This window comes from Papaver somniferum, chromosome 8 (assembly GCF_003573695.1).
Source record: "Papaver somniferum cultivar HN1 chromosome 8, ASM357369v1, whole genome shotgun sequence".
Classification (NCBI taxonomy): Eukaryota; Viridiplantae; Streptophyta; class Magnoliopsida; order Ranunculales; family Papaveraceae; genus Papaver; species Papaver somniferum.
The window spans coordinates 146,047,101-146,071,009 of record NC_039365.1 but is presented as its reverse complement, the minus strand read 5'-3'; the positions used below and the strand labels follow the sequence as shown (position 1 = coordinate 146,071,009).

The following is a 23,909-nucleotide window of genomic DNA, read 5'->3' as shown; positions in this document are numbered from 1 at the left end:
ACAAAGTAACCCTTGAATGGATTTTACTTTCTATCGAACCATTTCATCTCTTTTCATTCGAAACATTTCTCTCTTTTCATTCGAACCATTTCATCTCCTCGTCTCTGCAGTAGCGAAGTGAAGTCTGGGTTTCGATCTGAAGCTGAAGATGTAAGTGATTTGTGTGTTCGATTTGTGTATTGTTATGTGTTTGAATCTATTTTTTGCTCATCTCAATCCACTTTCTTATCTCTGCAGAAGAGAATTTAGGGTTTCAGGCTGCAAGTGCAGTTTGAGGTTTTGGGGGTTTCGATCTGAAGATGTAAGTGTTTAAAGCTTTCAATTTGTGTTTTGATTTGGGTTTCGATCTGTTCTTTTGGATTAGGCTTTCATTAAGGTGTTGATGTGTTAATTAGATTTTCTATTTTAAAAAGCAAGAGAACCAAAAGGATAGCACCAAAATCCGATGATATCTACTTGAAACTTCTTGTCAAGGTACAAAACTAGAAATCCATTTCTGCAGTTCTTATTGTTTTCATATTCTCATTTGAAAATCTCATTAGATGTTGTATTTTGGTTCTGTGATTGATTTAGTTGTCTCTGTCGATCAGAAATTAGGGATTTGGTCATTTGTAAACTGATTGATAAATTGGATCTTCATGATTTCTAGCTAAAACCCATGTCTTTAAATGTATACATTTTCAATATTTCAAACAATTTCAGTAAGATTTTGATTATTTGACTTTGAACCTATGTCTTTAAAAGAAATTGCTGCTCTTCAGTTGTTTAGTATTTGAAGAAATTATTTGAGAAATTAACATGCATGTTAACTGATTGATGAAATTTCTCATAGGAATTTGTTGATTATTAATTTGATTCTGGTTTTGAACAATTTAGGTTCTTATTCTTTTCTGTCCTTAATTTTGTGCAGGCTTAGTGTGGGAAACATGGTTGAGATTACAGAATTGATGTCAACGAGACCTCCTATTCCCTCTCAAGATTCATATCAATCTGTGCAACAAAGGGTCAGTGTTGTTATATCTCCGCCACCTCCACCTCCACCATCTTCTCAACCTGAGGTCAGGGAAAGTATGAAGGGGAACAGAACATCTTCGGTGTGGGAGCATTTCCAAAAGAGTGTTGATGAAGCTGGTATTAAATTGGGGAAATGTAACTACTGTGAAGGTGGTAAATGTAGGGCTGGTGGTAAGAAGTATGGCACATCAAATTTGAACTGGCATTTGACCAAGTGTCGGAAGTATATGGAGTCACTAGAAGCTGCGCAGTTGGACTCTCTCGGTCAGCCTAGCAATCTGGGAGATCAGCAACAAACAGTTGGGGTTACGTTCTGTCAAGATGGATGTAGGAGAGCCTTGATAAAGTTCATTATCACAGATGAACAGTCTTTCCGAATGGTTGAAGGAGAAGGATTTATAGCATTTTGTAGATATCTTGAGCTGAGGTTCAAACTTCCATCGCGGATGACCGTCTATCGTGATATCTGTGGACTGTTTTTGAGTGAAAAAGCCAATTTGGTGAACTATTTCAAGTCGAACAAGTTTAGAGTTTGTCTCACAACCGATACATGGACATCCATTCAGAACTACAACTACATGGTAGTTACTGCCCACTTCATCGATGACCACTGGAAGTTACACAAAAGAATAATATGTTTCTGTCAAATTACTAGTCATGGAGGTGAGCATATTGGAAGAGCATTGGAGAAATGTTTGATAGAGTGAGGTCTTGAGAGAGTGTTCACCATCACGCTCGATAATGCATCTGCAAATAAAAAAGCAATTGAATATGTCCAAGAGAAAGTTGTAAGTTGGGGATCGTCAATTGTAGGAGGTAAACATTTACATGTAAGGTGTGTTGCCCACGTATTAGCTTTAGTTGTTAAGGATGGGTTGAAGAAATATCATACTTCAGTGAGCAGAATCAGGTCGGTGGTTAAATACGTCACGGCCTCTCCTGCTAGAATGAAGAAATTCTTAGATGCCTTATTTCTTGAAAGAATGGAATACAAAAAGGGATTAGTGTTAGACGTGAAAACAAGATGGAACTCCATTTACTTGATGTTGGATGCAGCAGAAAAATACGAAAAAGTCTTTATAAGGCTAGAACGATCTGATAAATCATTTCGTGAGAGGTTTATCTTCGATATTCCCGATGAATCAGTAATGGGTGTTAATGTTGATGATATTGACAGTACTGATTTTCTTGATGAAATAGAATCCAGTTCTTCTGATTCTGATGTTGATGAAGTTCCCTTATCTGGTCGAAGAAAAGCCAAGAAGAAAAAGCCTCGCGTGCATGCTCCTGAAAAGTATGACTGGGCTAATGCTCGAGTCCTAGTTCAGTTTCTACAGGTATTTTAAACTTTAGTAATCCCTAAACTTTAGTACTTTAATTATATTAGTTTAGTTTATACTATGAAACCAACTATGGTGGAACGTTCATTTCGGTCACATGGATACTCTAATTAATTATCTCCCAGCAACAAGTTCCTGAGACGTGAATGCAAACTTTTTGGATTCTTTTTTTGTTCCTAGGATAGGAAATGTCATTGCAGAGTCCTTAACAAAATTCGCTAAAATTGTTAACTCCAAATTGGATTGGACACACAATCCTCTAGCTTGTATTATGCAAAAACTTTTAATAGATAGATGGCTCTACTACCTTTGTAGGTCAGATTTTTCATGGGCCTTAATTCTATCTAATGAAATCTTATTCACAAAAAATATTGATACACGCCCCGAGTCAGTGATCAAGTTTTGTTTTATCAACTTTGAATTGTAATCCCTAAATGGGGTGCATAACTTGCAACTTAAGGTGGTGGTACCACTAGTATCTTTAGTAATCCCTAAACTTGATATTAATGAAGATGTTAGTTATATGTATTGTTACACTTCCTGTTTTTGATCTTCAACAAAGCACTGAAATGAATTATTGGGGAAGCTCTGGATTGTAGAAATCAAATTGAAAATTTAGCAGGGGAAGCTTTGTATTTAATTTGTTTATAGTAGTTGTGATGTTCGATACGAGCTGTATTTGATTTTTATCCAGTGCATTCTGCCATTCTTGTATAATTGTGTTCCTAATTAAGATTGTAGAAACAGGAACACATAAAAATCTAAAAAATAGTAACCTTTGCCAACCTAGACCTGGTCTTTATAATCATGTTCGGATATCTCCTCTATCTTGTACTGATAATGATAGTACCACTAGTATCTTTAGTAATCCCTAAACTTTAGTACTTTAATTATATTCCTTATTTTTAGTTTTTTTGTGTATTGTTTTAAAGAGTCAACTTGTGCCTGTTCATACTAGTGGTAAAGAACAGCTATTGCTTTGCTTTTTAATTTCACTTAGATAACTGCATTTTAGTCCTGTATATTAGTTGCAATTTTTAATTTCAGTGATTCCATTTCGGTGTGCACTCTTTTAGTCCCTGTATACTAGTTGTAGCCTAATTTAGTTTCAGTAGTTTTTATATTTCTTAGTTCATAATATTTAGCCATCTGTAAACATTTTCTAAGAATATTTTGAGTAGCTTGTTGTGTTGCTTACGAGTTAATATGATCTGTATATGAAGTTTCTATAACAATTAAAACTGTTTCTACAGGTATTTTTTGAAGCCACTGTTGAGTTTTCTGGTTCTACGTATGTCACTTTGCATACATTTTTGGGGGAAATTTGTGATGTACGTGGAGAGTTAAATGAATGGCAAAAAGCTCATCATGATCCTCACTTAAGCCATATGGGTGAGAAGATGTTACTTAAATACAACAAGTATTGGGGTGAGCATAAGAACATGAATCCTTTATTGTTTATTGTTGTGCTTCTTGACCCAAGAGAAAAAGAACGTGGACTGCAAGTAATACTAGAAGACCTGATTGTGCATGATATTCCTTGGATGAAACAAAGATTGGTAAACAATTGGTTAGATGAAGTGAAAGAGGATTTTAATGAATTATTCACAGCTTATAAGGCAGAATATATAGGTGTAGGAAGTGTGTTAGCCTCGTCGGAGTCCGTAGTTGATACTGGTGGTAGTCCTAGTCAAGAGAGTTGTAGTTCTAGTTCTACGTCACATAGAAAGAGAAGACATAAGGCCCATAGAGAAGAACGTAAAACCCAGTTATCTATAACGGAGGATGTTGACAAATCAGAGGTGGAAAGATACTTATCGGAACAGATTTACTCACCAACAAAAGACAACAAAAATGGTTCGAAGTTTGATATACTCACTTGGTGGAAAAGCAATGCTGCAAGATTTGATATTCTATCACTTATAACAAGAGATATACTTGCTATTCACGTCTCTTCAGTTGCAAGTGAATCTGCTTTCAGTACTGGAAAGCGAATACTTGGTCATTTCCGAAGTTCTTTAAAACCCCGAACTGTGGAAGCATTGATTCTCCTACAAAACTGGTTAAGAACACCGATTGATATGGATCCATCTACATTTGGAGCTGAAGAGAAGGAGGATGACGTCTTAGAGTCAGGTATACAACTTTTCTACATTGATTCTCCTACATTTGTCAAGTCTCTGCTGTTTTCAGTTTCTTACAATATAGTATAACCATATGTATATTTCCATCAGTAAGTGTACTGAGACCTCTTAATCAACATTTGTTGGTTCTCCTTCGGTGCAAGGATTTCTATTTTATCATGTTGTTGTAATCAAGTGCCATGTAGCTTGAAGTCAGAATTGCTTTACAGTTCGCAGTGCCTAAATCAGATCTAGGAAACCAATTTGTATATGGAGTAAATTGTAGTTAGGGTTCTTACACCCAATACACAGAGAAGTAAGTAGTATCTTTAAGCTCTATGCAATTGATGGAACCTAATATATGACTGGTTATTCACTTATTCTAATGTACTTCTGTATTCATTATTGAGTATGTATGCTAGAGTGAATTCTCGTTTGTAGTAAACTGAACTTTATAGGTTCTGCTTTGATGGCACTGATGAGATAATCTGTTGCCCAGCTCCTTTTTCTCCAACATTGCCTAGTTTTTGGAGATTGACACGTTTCAATAGTAATTTACTTGTGTAGAAATAAGTACTGAAGTGTGAGTTCTTTCTTCTAGTTGAATTGTATTAATTATGACATCTCGATGTCGGCCTAATGCTGTTTTGAGTTAACAGTATCTTAAGTGAGAAAATTCTCATTTTCTTGTTATTTCTACCCAACACCCAGAACTACCTGGCATGTATCTCATTAGGAAACCGTGAAGTTGCAGATATATCTTTGGTGTCTTTTTATTGATGTAGTGGTGATATATGCAAAGAGATGTGAACTCAAAAAACAAAAAAATATGCAAAGGATGACGGGTACTTGAACATGATTAGAGTTAGGTCTCTGTCATTATTCCTGTGTATGCTTGCACATGGTTTTGTTTGCCATAATATGTTAAGGTTATAAGATAATGTCCTGCTTATTCAGCACTTGTAGATTTAGGATAACATTATTTCATGTTTGGGTTTCTGCCTTTTCTGAAATATACTTCCTTTTCTGAATACAGTGCTCTGAGTTGCATGTTAGTTCTAAACCTATCAAAGGAGCAGTTTCTTCTTCGTATTTTTCTGTACTTTTTTTGAAGTATAGTTACTATCTCTAACTCATAGAATTTAGCAATTTCCTAGCCTCTTATTTTGTCTTTCAAACATTAACAGATACAGAACTTGTTGTGATATTACTTGATGTTGGTATTATGACTGAACTTTGCATCAAATCATTCACTATTATGGCTGAATCTAATAAGAGATAACTTTTATGCAGATTTATTTGGTGATCTTAGTACTTATTCCATCATCGTAGATGATGATTGAAGAAGAAGGTCAATATGAAGAGCTTTTGGTGATGATACTGTTATATGAAGAACAAGGTCACGTGAAGAACATGGAATTGGGCTGTGATTCATCGTCTATTTCAAAAAGAATACAACTCTTTTCTTGAGAATACTTTTGTTTGTACATTTTTTATGGTTATGCTTTTGTTTCTAAATTCATCGTTGGTCTACTAGCACAACATGCACGGTCCCTTTTCTTGTTCAGAGTCTGAAATTCAGACTTCAGAAAGTCATGGAGAAGGGGAAAAAAACGGTTATACCCGCCACCCTACCCTACCCGAACCGCCAGAGAATGGGTTGGGTAGGATCTTATCCGTTTAATGGCGGGTATGGTGGCGGGTAAAATTTTTCTTAACCGCCAGGAAACGGGTAGGGTGGCGGGTATAGGCCATATCCTACCCACCCTACCCGTTGTGGAGCCCTAGGAGCGGCTGCTCCCCAAAAGCCAACCATGAAGCCGCGCCAGCGTGTCGTATCTAAAAATTTAAACCGATGCGTCATTTTCCTTCTTTCTTCGAGCAAGATGATTCTCCAGGTTGATGAGCTTGTACGGAAATACAGTATTCATACACGTTAAATACAGTAATTAAAATTCTAGTTGATAGAATTGGTGTAAAAGTATGGAGTCCACTGGCCAGCTCCCCCTTGCAACAGAACAAATTGTTTGGTTCTAGGGCGTTCCATTTCGAAATATGTTGCCGGGAGGACCACACAACATCCTAGTTCATGTCTTGTCCGCAGCTCCATTTTGAAATAAGCGCAGCATCGGCCAAAGTATCAACATGCAGCATCCAACAGTTAAAGATCTATCTTGACAACAGGAAAAGGTATTCCACGTGTCGGTCGACTCGATTGACGGGACCAGTTTTACAGCTGTGCAAACACCTAGGCTGTCTAATCTCACCTGTACATAAAAAATTAAAAACCCTACAATTACAGTAAAATATTTTGTTTTCCTTTTTACCCAAAATATTTCACCTACATATCTTTAAATTCCACTAGTACCCTTAAAAGACCAATTTAATACCTCTCTAAATTGACCCCGAGACAAAATCATTCACACGTGTATCAAATCAACGGTACACACTATATCGAGATAATTTGGTTTGGTATAAGGTAGTCAATTTCGGATTGTCTCGGTCGACACCGAGATATTGATACAATTTTGTCTCGGGGAAATTTTGTTTTAAAATCTCGGTAAAATCTCGGTTTCATATTTTATATCCTCGTATCGATAATCACCTAAAAGAAACATAGTATTAGTAAATCTGGTTGTTCACCTTCCTCATCATCAACACCAAATAATAATTTTAGCTCAAGAAATTCAAACACAGCAACAAGCAATAATACTAGTGAGTGAATTAATCTTTTTAGTTTTTGTACGTGAGATTAGTCCACTCAATTTAAAAAGAAAAAAAAAACCGGCCAAGACAAATCAATTCCGACCGAAAAACGCGTTTCCGGCCGAAATTTTCGCAAAGATTTCGTCCGACCGAAATTAACAAAATCGTGTCTTCTTGGACCGAAATCCGGAATTTCGCCGAAATCGACTACATAGGTTTGGTATAACAACGAATCACTTTCGATAGTTGTAAACCAAACAAAGAAACAAGAAGTAATTTATTGTACATGTACTTTACCGTCCTTATTAGTTAGTAGGAATTACCAATAGGTACCATTATAGTGTTCTTAGTTAGTGGCAGGTCCACCCATTAAAGCCCAGTAATCAGAGGTCCATAATTAAAAGAAAACATGAAAATGGACCAAATTTTTTTAGCCCAGGTCCTGCACACGTGCGAGATCAGGTATACGTAATATGAAAATACCACAAATAACCTTTCCTATTTAATATGTTAAAAGCATGAGAAATATTTTTCACATTTCATATTCATTTTCTTCTTCTCTTTCCTCTCACCATTGTTGCAGATGAAGATGAAGATTTGTTTTTGTTCTTTCTCGTTTCTACCGAATCAGATGATGAAGATTTTCCATTGTAATGTTTCTTTTAAGGTTTTGGCGATCTAATCATTGTTGTGCTTGATTATGTTTTCGATCTCCATGGTTGATTTGTCGACTATATATTAGATCTAGATGAATAATCACATTTTTTGTTCATTTCGTTGCTAGATTCGATTATGTCACTTCCATTTTAGATGTTTTAGACGTGTTTCAGTTCTTTTTTGTATATGAATCAACAGTACGTATATCCCGTACTGATAGAAACTTAGTTTATTTTTGAGAAGAAGAAGAAGAGAAGATGCATCGTTATGATTTACGACGAGAAGATTGTTTGTGTTTCCAGGTATGTATATTAACAATGATTTTCGGTTTCCATTCTATTTTTTTCATAGATTCGTTACTAGTTTTTCACATGCAACTGAAGTTTAGATTATGAATCAGCAGTACATATATGATGTACTGAAAAATTATGCTTTAATTTTGTTATTTTTGTAGTTTTTGATATTTTTCTTCTTCAATCTAGAAGTATATATATGGAATATTGAAGAAAAAAAGTGTTTGTATTCTGGTTTTTAGAGATTCATTACTTGGTTTTCACATGCAACTGATTTTAGTTTCATTTTGGTTGTTTTTGATATGCTTTATAGTTGTTTTTGTGTATTAATCATCGGTACGTATATGATATACTGGTGGATTTTGATGGAACAAGTTCATATCTAAATAAACAATCATGTTTTGTGTTTATTTCATTAGTAGATCTGATACTTTTATGGTTTGTTTTTCAGTTTTCTTTTGTTATTATCAATTGTTGAAAAACATCACTGTCCAGAGTTCGTCCTAAATTTTATACTTCTCTTGCTGTTTTAAAAGTTTGTGGGGATATAGTTGATGAAAAGAATGTACACAGTTGGGTTTTGTTAGATTTGTTTATAGACCTTCTTTGATTCATATGTGTAGTATTTGAATTTTATGCTTGTTAGTGATGTTGTGAAGTGTTTGATGAATAAGTGTTCTTGAAATACATTAGAAGCGTTGGGTATCTTTAGAGAGATGAGAATTGAAGGAGTTAAATTGGAATTGCATGACTGTATCTTACTCATTGCTGGTGCTCCACTTGGTGAAGAATTGAAGGGGATTTTGATTCATGTGTATGTTTCTTCCTCTTATGTGGTCTTCCTCTTTTCTGTATTTCCTTTTAAGATTCATGATACAATTTGTATCTTATCTATCACGGACAGGTGAAGGTGGGAACCCGTTCTGCGTTACTCAACTTTGGATCACCAGTGGATGCATCTCAGCTATATAAATTACTCCATGCCCTTCATCCACATCCTCATTAGAAGAAAAATTAGCAGGCAGAGGTGCACCTGGAACATGTATGTTGCTCGGATTTTGTTGCTTTTGTCATACATACCAAAATAAATAGAATAGTAGCTTGGTGCATCTTCTCGATGTTGTTTACTGCTCTGGAACTGTTATTCTCAACTGGATAGATAGACATCACCCTGTGTAGATTCTTAAATGCCAAATGGCCTAATGTAGGCTCATGGGCATGCGAATAAGTAAAAGGTTAGCCTAATATTTACAGTTAGATAATGTGATTTTGTTAACTGATACTATTTTTTGAAAGCTTTATCGTTCTCCCAAAATCATGTAGACCTCTGAGGCAGAACAATTCTTTTTTCTACCACAAGTTTCCTGACTACCTGCTGCTGTGCGATATTGCTGTCTCACTGGAATACCCATTTCTTGCTTCATGCTACAAACAGACACCACCTGATACACAACTGTTTTTTTCACCCTTAGTCACTATGTGGAAATGATAATATATAGAGTCACAAGACTCATAAATTGTTATTATCAATTGTTTTTCAGTTTTCTTTTGTGTATTACCTATCAGTACATATATGACGTTTTCTAACTTATTTATCATTGATTCTTACAGATTTGTACTCTACCTGAAAGCAGTGCAGCAAATATGTACTCGAATTTGTAAGCATTCAGATATATAATCGGATTTGTAAGCAATACGACAGATATGTACTCAGATTTCTAAGCAGTGCGACAGATATGTACTCAAATTTGTAAGCAGTGTAGCAAATATGTACTCGAATTTTTAAGCAGTGTACCAGATATGTACTCAAATTTGTAAGCAGTGTAGACACACACGTTTGATAGTAATGGGCATTATGGACATTTCCATGTTTTAATTAATTTTGGACCTCCGGATAAAAAAAAATTTCGGTTGGACCCTACTATAAATAACTGTATGGGCCTAGGACCAAACAATAAATTTTCCTATTAGTTATCCGTAATCAGGGGTAATTTTGTCCTTTTCAATAATTAAATATCGTTTAATATTGATAAATCCAGCACTCTTTTCACTATTTCAGACTCCGACAAAAAATTTCTGGAACCAGAAGAGAACTCGGTATTTCTGTAATTTCAGCACTGATCAGAGCGCTGACGTTATCGATCGAACAAGTAATTGATCTAACGGTGGGTAACTGGGTTAGTGAGGGAGAGAGTTGCTCGATGTTTAACATTGTTTCCTACAAAAGCGCTGGGGTTTATGTTTTCTTCTTCTTCTAGTTCAGAGACAATCAACACCAGAACAAAAAACAAAAGAGCAAAGAAAGAAAATTCATCAAAACCCCGACAATGGCGACTCTCTGAGTAAAAAAGTAAACAAAATTATGATTATTTTGCTGCAATTTTTAATAACAATGTCAGAAGAAAATCTGAAAATTTCTGGTTCATCTTTGTTTTCTTCTCAAATTTATTGTACTTTGAAAGCGATTTCTCTCTGATCTCATCATCAGATTTCGCTTATTTTCTAGGTTTTTTTATGTTGAGCTGTATAAATTTTTACTATGTCTTGAAAACTCTTTTGGTTTTATTGCAAAAGATTTGAATATTTTGTTGACGTAATTTTCTGAATTTCTCTGTATAGGATTAGATCAGTGATGATGACATTGATGAGCTGTGAGCATCTGTGTTTTTTTAAAGCATGCTTTCTAGAGTCTAGACAGGAAAAGTAAAACAGAGAGTGAAACAACTATTAATACTACTACCTGTATTCTTCTTAGCAGAAAGAAAAAAAACCATTACTGAATCTTCCTTCTATCTTTTGGAAGGTTTACTGGGTTTTCTTTTCCCTTTGATTTCAAATGCTTTTGAAATCTCATCTACATTATCTGATCGTTTAAGAATTTCAAGTTTATTTTCTACTTCTTCTAGCTCTGTTTATTAGGTAAAAAAAAAAGAGTTTCATAGAATCAATGGCGGATTTATTTCATCACTCTTCGTCATCAGGAACAAGATTTCAAACAGCGATATGGACAATGAAGCTTGTATTTCTGTTAATCGGAATAATTTCAACATTCCTTCTGTTTAAACTTGCAATACCTTACTCTTTCTCTCTTTTCATTTCTACACTTCCTCGTATCTGGATCTCATTTCGAAGCTGGTTAGCTCCTCCTTATCTTTACATACTTGTCAACTTCATCATCATAAGTATTGTTGCTTCATCAAATTATCAACAGAAGGTTTCAGAAATGAAGAACAAACAAGTTGACAGGGAGACGGAGGACGTAGTCAGAGAGTCACAGATGAAGAAGAAGAAAGTTGAGAGAGAATCTGAGAAGAAGAAATCTAGTAGAAGAAAGCAAAAACCAGATCAGAAAACATCGGTGAGTTTTTCAGAATGCGATGAGTTTGTGTCAGTTTCCGGCGAGAAATCTGTAGTTTTTGTCAAGAAATCGGTCGAGTCTTCACCTGATACTCGTTCTGATACTTCGTGTGTGACTGATTCCGACGTTTCACCACCTGTGAGCCGCCGAAAATCGCCAGAAGTTCATCGTAAACTTTCTAAATCGGTTGTTGAGCCGACGAAGCAAATCAGTGTAGCTGAGGAATTGGAACAGAACGATTCGTTAGACGCTACGTGGACTGCGATTATAGAAGGACGTGGAAAACCTCCAACTAAGCATTTAAGAAAGAGTGACACGTGGAATGTTCCTCCAACTGTGATTCTCCCCGGCCAGGATAAGAAAGAACTGAGAAAATCTGAGACGTTTAACGACGTGGCCTCTACCGGCTCATCTGGATCGGGTTCTTCTCGCGGTAGTGGTGGTGGTGGTGGTGGGTTGAGAAGAGAAAGTTCGTTGAGTCAAGATGAGTTGAATCGGCGAGTTGAGATGTTTATTAAGAAATTCAAAAATGATATGGTACTTCAGCGACAGGAATCTTACAAGCGTTATCATGAGATGGTTAATCGTGGAGTTTACTAGAAAGGAAGAAATTTATTGTAAAGGGCTTCAATCTGGGCCGATGAAAAAACTGTAAAATCTTTGACGTATAAGTGTGACTGTGTGGGTGACTATAAGCTGGATTTTTACGAGCTTCGTCTGATTACAACTGATGCAGTAGTAGGGTTCGAGGTATAAATGGGACGGTGACGATTGGTCTGATGATCTGATCAAATCAACTGAACGGTTAGGATATAATATGAATCTTTTCAGATTGGTTTTTTGGCAACTTATATATATAGTAGGTTAGTAAATGGTAAGTTTGTACTTTCTTTTTTTACCGTTGGTTACTTTCCGTATTCTCACAGTAGATTTTGTGGATGGTATTGAAAGCGTGACTGACCTGATAATCTCTTTTGTAAGGAAAAAAGAAATGAATTTTTTTTTTGTGTTTTACATTATTATTCTCTCTTTTCTGTGTGTAGGCATTTGAATTTTGGAGGGAGATATTCAGTGATGTTTTGAATTTGAATCATTGCACAAAAATGGCATTGCAACCTTGGAAAATATTGTCTCGTATTAGCCAAATATATTCTCGGTATATTTGGCATTGTATCTTGTAATATATTTGGCATTGTATCCTGTATAATATCTTGCCCATCTTAGGAGATATGGGGCATATACTGTTACCTAGCTTAGGATATTTGCTTGGATTATCATTTATCTTTTAGGATCACACTCTTAGGAGGTCTTTTGTATTGGTTGGCCAAGAAACAAAGAAGAAAGATTGTGCTTTGTGTTCTTTATTTGGGAGTAGTTTCACAAATACTTTATGGTATCGTGAGTCATTTTTTATTTTTTCGATCTATGGGTGAGTCATTTGTTCAACAATCTTCAGTTGAACATTCTTCTGAATCTGTCAAAATTAATGTTACTATTAGTGACGTTTCAGCATCTATGAATCATGTTCGTCTCAATGGTAAGGGTGTTCATGTATGGATTATCGACACTGGTGCTTCAAATCATGTGTGCTGTGATGAATCTCTTTTTCTTTCTCTTCGTACAGTTCAACCTATTCAAATAGGTTTACCTAATGGTGCAAGCATTAAGGCGACCAAAATGGGCATTGTCAAGTTGAATCCATCTCTTGTTTTATTTGATGTATTTTTTGTGCCAACATTCACCTGCAATCTCATCTCCGTTTCTCAATTCTTAACTTCTCGACATGTTAAGAATATCATTCGTTTTCAATTCACTAACTCTGAGTGTGTTATACAGGACCATACCTTGGGGATGACGATTGGTACGGGTAAACTTATGGAGGGGCTTTATTGCCTAATGTCGTGGGAACCAACTCGTGTTAATGCTGTATCTGGGGCTTCTTCTACATCTTTATGGCACAAACGCCTTGGACATCCTTCCATGCAAGCACTGAAGTTTTTGCCTCCAGTCTATGGTACTACTGGTCAGTTAGATTTTCATGTTTGCGATATATTTTATCGAGCCAAGCAGACTCGTAATGTTTTTCCATTAAGTGATAATAAAGCAACCGATTTGTTTGCGTTAATCCATTGTGATGTTTGGGGTCCTTATCGCGCTAATCGGGCTTGCAACTCAAGATATTTTTTGACTATTGTGGACGATTATTCTCGTTGTGTTTGGGTTTTCTTAATGAAAACTAAAGATGAGGTGCCTAATTTAATGAGAAATTTTTTTGCGTTGATTGAACGACAATTTTCCAAAAAGGTGAAAATCATGCGAAGTGACAATGGGACCGAGTTTAAGGGTCTTACAGAACATTTTCGTATGAACGGTATTATTCATCAAACTTCCATTGTCAAAACACCTCAGCAAAACGCTAGGGTGGAACGAAAACATCGTCATATTCTCAATGTTGCTCGTGCTCTTCGTTTTCAGGCGTCTTTGCCTATTGATTTTTGGGGAGAATGTGTTTTAACCGCTGCGTATTTGATTAACAGAACTCCTTCTCGTGTACTCAACTTCAAAACACCTTATGAGTTTCTGTATGGAACTGCTCCAAATCTTGATTTCATTAGAGTGTTTGGATGCTTATGTTATGCGAAGAATCTTCATCCTTCTGACAAATTTGACAGTCGCAGTCGACGGTGTATTTTTCTTGGATATCCTTTTGGGAAGAAAGGTTGGCATCTTTTTGATCTCTCTACAGGAAGTTATTTTGAGTCACGGGATGTTCAATTTTTGGAAGACAACTTCCCTTTGGCCAATCCCCAAGAACTGTCACAACTTCAGTCTTTGTATTCCGATGATTCGAGTGATGTGTGTTCTTTCCCACACACTGATGACTTCCAAGATGCTGCGTTTGTTCCACCTCTACAGCCGGATATCTCTGACAACGTTACGACAATTACTCCTCCACTACAGCACTCGACGCAATCAACTTCTGAAGATGAAGTTGGTAGTTCTTCAGCAAATCAGTCGTCCAGTCTGGATATCTCTGACAACGTTACGACAATTACTCCTCCACTACAGCACTCGACGCAATCAACTTCTGAAGATGAAGTTGGTAGTTCTTCAGCAAATCAGTCATCCAGTCTGGACACTACTTCCTCAGCAGATCTGCGTGACTCAGCAGCAGATATTAGTCCAGTTTCTGCGTTAGACACTGCCGTATCTTCTCAAAACATTGAATCTGTACCATCTTCAGTGCACGATGATATGCCTGCAAGTTCATTATCTGCCGATGAGCTTGGTCGTGGTAAACGTACACGTACAGATAATGTAAGGCATCGAGAATATGTTCAGTGGAAGAACGTTAACACAAATCTGGTTTCCCACGACTCTTCTCCTGTACCTATCCAATCCTCAGGTACTCCCTACCCTATAACTCACTTTGTGAATTGTAATGCTTTTTCTACTGCCCATCGTCACTTTCTTGCAGCTATTTCAAGTGATAAGGAGCCTACTTCTTTTAAGGAAGCAATGGCTGATCCTCGATGGCGTGAGGCAATGAAACGTGAGATTGAGGCCTTGTTTGCCAATCAAACTTGGACAGTTGAAATTCTACCCCCAGGGAAGACTGCCATTGGGTGTATGTGGGTCTTCCGTATCAAACGTCGATCTGACGGTTCAGTTGAGCGTTATAAAGCCAGGTTGGTAGTCCTTGGCAATCATCAAAAGGAAGGGATTGATTACACAGAGACTTTTGCTCCTACTGTCAAAATGGTCATTGTCCGCACTTTCTTGGCTGTCGCTGCTATTAATAATTGGGAATTGGTACAAATGGATGTTCATAATGCTTTCCTTCACGGTGATTTGAATGAGGAAGTATATATGCGACCACCTCCTGGATTTAGTAATGGTTTTCTGGCAAAGTGTGCAAATTGCGTAAATCCCTGTATGGTTTACGACAAGCTCCACGATGCTGGTACGCAAAGTTGGCAACCGCTTTGCGTTCATATGGCTTTTCTACCAGTGCTTCTGATCATTCTTTATTTGTATATCGGAAACACGGTGTTATTCTGCACATTCTTGTGTATGTGGATGATCTGGTTATTGCTGGAAATAATAGCTCTGCTATTCGTAAGTTTCAGACTTATCTTTGTAAGTGTTTTCATATGAAGGATTTGGGAAAATTGAAATATTTCTTGGTATTGAGGTAGCTCGGAGTTCACAAGGGATTTTTCTATGTCAACGTAAGTATGCTCTTGACATTCTAACTGAGACAGGTCTTCTTGGTTCTAAACCTTCTAGCATTCCGATGGAGGAAAATCACAAATTGGCTCTTGCGTCAGACAAGCTTTTGGATGACCCCGCTCGTTATAGGCGTCTGGTGGGAAGGTTGATTTATCTTACTATCACACGACCTGAGCTCTCTTACTCCGTTCATATTTTATCTCTTTTTATGCAACGTCCTACTCACTCGCAATGGGATGCTGCTTTGCGTGTTGTTCGCTACTTAAAGAGTAGTCCTGGACAAGGTATTCTCCTTCGATATGATTCTACTCTTGTTCTTCATGCTTATTGTGATGCAGACTGGGCTAGTTGTCCTCTCAGTCGTCGGTCCCTTACTGCACATTTTGTTTTACTGGGAGGATCTCCTATTTCTTGGAAAACAAAGAAGCAAACAACGATATCTCGATCTTCTGCTGAAGCCGAATACCGTGCTATGGCTTCTACCACTTGTGAAATTATATGGTTAAAAGGTTTACTCCGGAGACTTGGTATAAAGCACCCTACACCGGTTCCTCTTCATTGTGATAGTCAGGCTGCTTTGCACATTGCTAACAACCCTGTTTTTCACGAAAGAACCAAGCATATCGAGATTGATTGCCATTTCGTGCGTGATGAACTTCTTCGTGGTACTATAGCTCCATCTTATGTTCATACTGCTTCTCAGCTAGCTGACATTCTCACTAAAGCTTTGGGTCGTAAACAATTCCAATCTCTTCTTCTCAAGTTGGGCATTTCGACTCTTCATGCTCCAACTTGAGGGGGGGTATTAGCCAAATATATTCTCGGTATATTTGGCATTGTATCTTGTAATATATTTGGCATTGTATCCTGTATAATATCTTGCCCATGTTAGGAGATATGGGGCATATACTGTTACCTAGCTTAGGATATTTGCTTGGATTATCATTTATCTTTTAGGATCACACTCTTTTATATAGGAGGTCTTTTGTATTGGTTGGCCAAGAAACAAAGAAGAAAGATTGTGCTTTGTGTTCTTCATTTGGGAGTAGTTTCACAAATACTTTATCTCGTATTTGTGACTAGTAAGGCAGTGAGTACAATATTCTCTAAAGGCTTGCACTTGAAACATATGCATAGCACAGTTTAGTTGTTTTAGAATCAATACTTTTACAAAAGAACAAAGATTGTAGGACTAAAGACAGTCTGGCTTGAGTACAATTCAAAATGTCTAGAAACAACCACACTCAATTCTGATTCTGTGTTGGTCCAATTTTACAGGTGAGAATTTATTCTTGGTTTACACATAAGAAGAAATACATACAGTTAAAATAAATATATGAAATGCCAAACTTTTGATGATGATATTACCTGTTTCATTACATGAACAACTTGCATCTCTTGAGCCCAACCACTAAAATTTGGACCCAACTTTTACTGGTTGCAAAACCTGAAAAAAAGAAGCTAGTCAGGGTTGTCAACTTCCTGTTGTGGGAGCTAGACCACAGTGTGGGGGACAATTTGATGTGTTGACTCCACTCCATCAGTCTTTACTTGTTCAACTTAAATTCTTAAGGGGAACTAGGACTGAACGTTGTTGACTGCCAAGTCTGATTTCTCATGTAGCTAGGCTAGGTTCCAGTTTCCGACTCTTAAGTCTCAGCAGACCTTGCCCTTAAAATGGTCCAAAGATTCTCAACTCTTTGATTTACTGTTTGAACTGAAACTAGGTTAAGTAATGAATTTTCAATCTTTGGTGGATTAACTTATTGATTAGATTAAAATTTATTTAGCCTTATCTTAATCTGTCTCACAAATGGACTTGCTCCGGGGGTGGATTTGGTTGGTTTGAGTAGGCGTTATGATTGACTAGCAGAGCAAAAGGTTTATTTGGTGGCACTATCTTTTTTCCATTTTAATGAAAAAGAAAAGTAAAACAAATCTTAAACAATGTAAAGAGGAAAGGGGAAAGAAAAAGAAAATGTTAAGGTATTAGTATTGTACAGAGAAACGAAAAAAGAAATCAATTTGAAAAAACCCCACCGTTCAAAAGGAACTTTATCAATCCGCAAATGTCGCTGAGTACCATTTGAACTCGTTTTTGCCATTAAGCTTTTTACTTTCTCTGTGTCTTTCATGTTTTTTTCCAGATAGCCGTGACTCATAAAGTGAGGCCCTAATGACTTTTTATACCCAATGTGTATAGAGTTACAATTTTGATCGGTCCGAGTGGTTTGGCGGAGCTAAGTTGGAATGACAAGCTGATTAATGTCGCACTCTTCATATAGGTTCAGGGACCAATGGGTTACTATCCTAGGTCATACTTGAAATGCATTTTTGAACTTGCTGCACTTTAGCTCACAGCATTTTCTTCATAATATACGTTTATTTGTTAATGTTTGCTACTTAAGTATTTGTGTACATTTCCTTTCCAAGTCTACATACGGTTGCCAAAATGATCGGGTGTGAAGTTCAGGAATTAAAATCTAGCTTCATCAACTCGCAACATGAAAGTTGGCAATGACAATGTTTTCCAGGAACTTTTGTTATCTCAGGTAACAAGAAATTTACATAGTTAGTTCTGTTCCTGTCTTACGAACACCAGCAACAACTCGCGCGTGATAATGTCTTACTTGTCAGCACATGAATTTTCTTTCAGGAATATGTCAATGACGGAATTGACTGTGCAAAGACTAAATTTTGTGAAAGGATAAATAGTCCCACATTGTTATAATTCGCTTAATTAACTTAAATATAATATGGAAGGGCCGCTCCACTCATTGCCAATTGGTTTTGAGTTGGATGCCCGTAGACTTTAACATGATGTCAGAGTTAGGCCCGTGCACCCGTGATCGAATGACTGGTCACCCGTATGACCTGTACGTGGGGTGGACCGTGACCGAATGTCACCTGCACACCCATGACCTACACGTGCGTATGTAAGAATGGATTTGAGGAGGGACTGACCGGTTAAAAAAGTGCCTAAATGTCCATATTGTCCTTGAATTTAATTAAGAGTTAGATTTACCAACCAAACAAAAGTTATGTAAAGAAAATAGCTGCACTAATCAAAAGTTTTGTTCTTCCGCGAGCTTCCATATCAACTGCCGCGAGCTTCCATATCAACTGCACCCCTCCGTTCAGAAAAGAGGAAAGCAAGATTATCCATGTCGGTTATGCTATATGGGAACTCCAAGCGCAGATCGAGACCATCGAAACCCTACCTACAAGCCAATTCGATAGTGAACTGAGTGAAATTTCTCCGGTTGTTTGAGTTGCCAGCCATCGCAGAGAAAGTGCTAGCACCTGCAGTTAGTATAAGAGCCTTCGTAGAGCGTTATGGACAGAGGTGAAGAACCCACGTACCATGTTTAATGACTCAAGATATATGAAGATAGTAACAAATAATTTTCCGATTTAGTTGTTCAAGACCAAACTTCAAAGATGTTCTTCATCGCTTTATTATAATAGATGAATATTTAAAGAAGACCATTCCCCAATTACCCTTAATTCAAAATCAGACAACTTAGAGCGTCCACAGTGGTACGATCAAAACCAAAGATCAAAGACCAAAACAAACGATCAAATTTGAGTTTAGTCTGTAGTGTCACGTTAAGGCAGTGGAGTATATTTAGTCGGGCGGATGTATAATCTACGCTTGCATGTGGAGCGTGCGTATAATCTTCGTTTGGGCCAGGCGGAGATATAGTTAACGCTGGTTGTGGGGCGTTGGTAAAGAATACGTTGGTTGTCGGGCGTACATATAGTTCACGCTCGGAGAAGGGGCGTAGGTATAATCTACGCCTGGTGTGGCGAACATATAATCAACGCCTGAACGAGGCGTACATATAATCAACGCCTCAAACAGGCGTATGTATAATCAACGCCCTGTTTCTCCGCAAGCATTGTACTATCCGCAGGAATCATTATCCAATTCCCCGAAGACCATGGTGTTGGTAGCTCTGGAAACGGAAAGACAATCGTAATACCATCATCTTCTACTTCAAAAATGTAGAGGGACTTATCCTCAGGTAATGTGTAAAACAAGCAACCCCTTTTAAGACCCATATCTGTGGCGGAGCAATATGACGACGTTGTATCTGTGCCAATGAAGAGTACATCATCACCTAAACTTCTCACCTCCACCCAAGCCATTAAAGATAAATCCAGCCTCAAGACTTGAACTGCTGAGGCGGGTGCATGAGGTGCATAGATACTTCTTTCACTGAAGTAAATGTGAACTTGGAAGATATGATCAAAAGATTCCAGATAAACAAATACAGATGAAATCGTGGATCCTGCGGCATGTGGGAAAAATGGGTAGTGCGGTACTTGGAATCGCCTTACAGTGAGGATTTGATCTGTATTGTTGTTGTTATAGTTCAATCTCTAGGTGCCAATCTGAGTAACAGAAAACGTACAACTTACCTTTCAAGTAATGAAGAGAATGAACAATAAGGCCTTCATCATGTGCATCCAAGCACTTGCGTTGCCATTGTTCGGCTCCAGGGTGACTGAATACAAGCAAGTTTTTAGAAGTAGCCTCATCAACCAGGAGGAAAAAAACCGTAAATTCTCTACGATCGTTACTTGGCGGCAATGTCAGAACACAATCATAGATCTCATAATCCGTAAGTAAGTTAGGTAATTGAATAGACTCCATTGAGAGAGGATTCCACAAAAAAACAGTCACTGGTTTGATCATCTGTCTTATCGAGAATAACTAACCATCCCTGATGACAAGGCTTTTGCCAATACATCTTTCCAGTTCCACCTAGTTCCGGTATAGATTTTGTGCTTATTTTCTCGTTGGGTTCGCGTGGATTATAGAAAGCCTGGTGTTTCATACCTTCTCCATGTTGAAAAACAAGCCAGGGTGCGGCTTTTTGAGGTGGTGGGAGAAGACGTGTACTTCTCTCTTCTAATAATGATCGTTGGCCCTCTGATGCTGATGATGCTAAATTCCCCTCCATTGAAGAACAATAACGACGCAATTTTCTTCTGAGAGAAAATTTATCAATGCAACTTTTAAGATATATATATAATGCCACACAAGCTTTTATTTATAGGCTTTTCCGAAAAACGGACCGTCCAAATTAGGAACCTTATTATAATCTGATTTGGAAGGATTAAACTTGTTTGGGTTGGAAATACTCTACATGTCAATTGTCATCCATCTTCAAGCCATCCTATTCCTATGTGTTCACGCGTAGTGGAATATCCAGGCAGACGTTTGTTTCATCCGTGGGGCGTTAACTATATAAACGCCTGGCGTGGGGCGTTAACAATATCAACGCCGGGCTGGGACGTATGTATAATCTTCGTCTCAATGGGGCGTTAATTTTATGAACGCCTGGCGTGGGGCGTAAACTTTAGCAACGTCACAACGGGCGAACATTTCAGCAACGCCTGAACCAGGCGTAACTTATATACACGCCTCTTTATGGGGCGGTGACTTTACGTACGTTTCACAACAGACATAGATTATATACACGCCCGATGACAAACGGTGATTATACATCCGCTCCACTATATATAGTTTTGGTCTTGGTCCCAGACCAAATATGGTCCGGAATTTGGTTTTGGTCCAGATTTTAGTCTTTACTCCATCCCGTTGCGTCTCGTCCATGAACCATAATTATAGGTTTGGTCGTCCACTGCAGTTGCTCTTAGGAGACCAAGAACGTTCTCCAATGGGATGGATAAACTCCCCAGGTGTGTAAATCGAGTCAATCATCATCGAATAAGAATTTGTTTTACCGTCTTAGTATACTGTCTTCCTTACCTTTTGCGGTGGTCTTCCATGGTTTTTCGAAATAGTAATAACACTTAAGACTCCGATGAAGGAAATTAATAAGGTTATTCGATCGTAATTCGTCGCTTAATTTTATGTTAAAACTAGGGTTTTCTAAGCGAAGCAGACAAACAACGATGTAGTTTAGGAGGGAGGAGCTGGTTATTGGCTAAGTTAATAAGGGCATGGCTGGTATAATATAAATTTTTATTTCTTCTCCCTGGATTCTTCATTGACCCGAATTTAGCCAAATTTATTCCCTCCTCAAATCCATCTTTCCCTCCTTATAAAAGGGCCGTTCCACTCATTGCCAATTTTCCAATTGATTTTGAGTTGGATGCTCGGAGATTTTAATAAATTTGAACTTGGAAGACAAGTACAACCAAGATTCTCCCAATTTGTTTGAGAAGGTATATGGATAACAATGCCCACTGAAGTAATATTCTTCTAATATGTCCCATTTTAACATGTATCAGACTTGCATTTTCAGTTTCAGTGAGCAAGTTTTCGCGCCATTATGAATCTACGGTTTTATAACATTCACGTGATATTCATTTTCTTATGATATGTGATGCAGAAACCACTGGGTCTACTGTCTCTGTTGGACAAGGAGTCTACCTTTTCAAATGGAACTGATATGACACTGGCTAACAAGGTTAAGCAGCACTTGAGTTCAAATTCCTGTTTTAGAGGAGATCGAGCAAAGCTTTAAGTGGTAGCCATTATGCTGGAGAGGTTGCCAATTTTTCATTAGAATTACACGTAATCTCTATTATAACAATTCCTCAATAGCTTAAGAAATATTGCAGTCTATTGAGTGTTAATGTAATGTTCAAATGTAATATGAGCGTAAAAATATAAGTAATAGTAGAATTGTATGGACAATAGATGTCCACATGTCATCTTATCTCTATGGTCTTATATTGACCATGTGTAGAGAGAGAAATTATTATGAAGAAAGAAATCAAAGAAAATAGAGTGAGTAGAAACTATTAGTTTCCCACTCCATTATCAATCAAAATCCTTCTAATCTTCATCATAAATTCAACTAAATATCTAACAATTGGTATCTAGAGCTTAGATCTATTAGATTTGATCTTGGTGAGTGAAAAAAAATCAATTTCCATCCATTAAATCAAAAAATCAGCAACATTCAAAGTTTTCAAAAACTAGATCTAGAACAGAAAAAACCCAATTTCTTCAATCAATCATCAACCAAATCAATGGCAAGTAGTAGTAACTCAAGTCTATACATTCAACAACCATCAATACCTCTTTTTCATGGAGAAAATTATGATTTTTGGGCCATCAAAATGAAGACCTTGTTCATGTCACAAGATGTGTGGGAGATTTGTACAAAATAGGTATGATGAAATAGAAGATACATCAACTCTAGAACAACCCCAAAAGGATTTACTTAAGAAGAGTAGGAAGAAGAATGCTAAAGCATCCATGTACATCCAACAAGGTGTTGGAGACACTATTCTACCAAGAGTAATTCATTTTCCTAAAGCTAAAGAAGCTTGGGATATTCTTCAAAATGGGTATGGAGGTAATAAGAAGGTAAGAGAGTTAAAATTACATTCTTATAGAAGGGATTTTGAGAATCTTAAAATGAATGAGAATGAATGCTTGAATGAATTTTTATCAAGAGTTGTTGAAGTTGTCAATAATATGATGATGTGTGGTGAGAAGATGGAAGAAAGAAGAATTTGTGAGAAGATATTGATTTGTTTGCCGGAAAAGTTTGAACCCATTGTGGCGGTTTTGGAAGAGACTAAAGATTTTTCTACACTGAAGTCACAAGAACTATGGGCATATTTGAAGGTATATGAGCAAAGGTTGTTAAGACACTCCAAAAAGTCAATTGAGAGTGCATTTCAATCAAAATTCAACTTGCATTCAAAAAATTCAGCAATAAAGAAAAATGAGTACAAGGGTGAATCAACATCAAACTTCAAAGGAAAAGAAAAATGGAAGAAAGGAGGAGCTAATTCCAACAACTATACAAAGAGTGATTCGTCTCAAGTACCAAGATGCAATTTTTGCAAGAAGAATGGTCACTTGGAGAAGAATTTTTGGAACAAAGGAAAACCACAATGTCGCAATTGCAAAAAGTATGGGCATTTGGAGAAAGATTGTAGATACAAAGAAGATGAAGAACAAGCCGGTAGAGCCGAAGAAAAAAGGATAAACAAAATTTGTTTTATGCTTGTAAAAGCTCCATGGTAACTTCCAAAAGTGAAGTTTGGTTTGTGGATAGTGGTTGCACAACTCATATGTCCGGTGAAAAAAGCTTGTTTGTGGATATGAATACTTCCAAAATTCTCTTGTGAATATGGGTGATGGAAATATGGTTCAAGCTAATGGAAGAGGGACAATTTGTTTGCAAAC

The 23,909-nt window shown here is 37.2% G+C and overlaps 3 protein-coding genes and 1 long non-coding RNA gene across 4 annotated transcripts; all 4 read left to right on the top strand.

Moving 5' to 3' along the window:
- The first annotated feature begins 926 nt into the window (after window positions 1–926).
- On the top strand, window positions 927–4,434 carry LOC113306151 (zinc finger BED domain-containing protein DAYSLEEPER-like). Its single transcript, XM_026555123.1, has 4 exons — window positions 927–1,677; window positions 1,870–2,351; window positions 3,608–4,156; window positions 4,336–4,434. Exons 1-4 carry the CDS (start codon window positions 927–929, stop codon window positions 4,432–4,434), a joined length of 1,881 nt encoding a protein of 626 aa, XP_026410908.1.
- Window positions 4,435–8,092: 3,658 nt separating this feature from the next.
- On the top strand, window positions 8,093–9,236 carry LOC113302881. Its single transcript, XR_003337154.1, has 3 exons — window positions 8,093–8,142; window positions 8,827–8,947; window positions 9,038–9,236. It is a non-coding gene; the product is annotated as an uncharacterized LOC113302881 (long non-coding RNA).
- Window positions 9,237–10,389: 1,153 nt separating this feature from the next.
- Window positions 10,390–12,505, top strand: LOC113303363 (general transcriptional corepressor trfA-like). Its single transcript, XM_026552393.1, has one exon. It carries the CDS (start codon window positions 11,081–11,083, stop codon window positions 12,089–12,091), a length of 1,011 nt encoding a protein of 336 aa, XP_026408178.1. The 5' UTR covers window positions 10,390–11,080; the 3' UTR covers window positions 12,092–12,505.
- Window positions 12,506–22,853: 10,348 nt separating this feature from the next.
- On the top strand, window positions 22,854–23,747 carry LOC113306150. Its single transcript, XM_026555122.1, has one exon. The coding sequence runs from the start codon at window positions 22,854–22,856 to the stop codon at window positions 23,745–23,747; it is 894 nt and encodes a 297-aa protein (XP_026410907.1).
- The last annotated feature ends 162 nt before the right edge of the window (window positions 23,748–23,909 follow it).

Excerpts from the sequence above, each read along its gene's own strand:
- LOC113306151 (XM_026555123.1), top strand. The coding sequence starts at position 927 with ATGGTTGAGATTACAGAATTGATGTCAACGAGACCTCCTATTCCCTCT. Across the intron at positions 2,352-3,607 it reads TCCTAGTTCAGTTTCTACAG|GTATTTTTTGAAGCCACTGT; the intron begins GTATTTTAAACT and ends CTGTTTCTACAG. Across the intron at positions 4,157-4,335 it reads AGGATGTTGACAAATCAGAG|TACTGGAAAGCGAATACTTG; the intron begins GTGGAAAGATAC and ends ATCTGCTTTCAG.
- LOC113303363 (XM_026552393.1), top strand. The coding sequence starts at position 11,081 with ATGGCGGATTTATTTCATCACTCTTCGTCATCAGGAACAAGATTTCAA.
- LOC113306150 (XM_026555122.1), top strand. The coding sequence starts at position 22,854 with ATGTGTGGGAGATTTGTACAAAATAGGTATGATGAAATAGAAGATACA.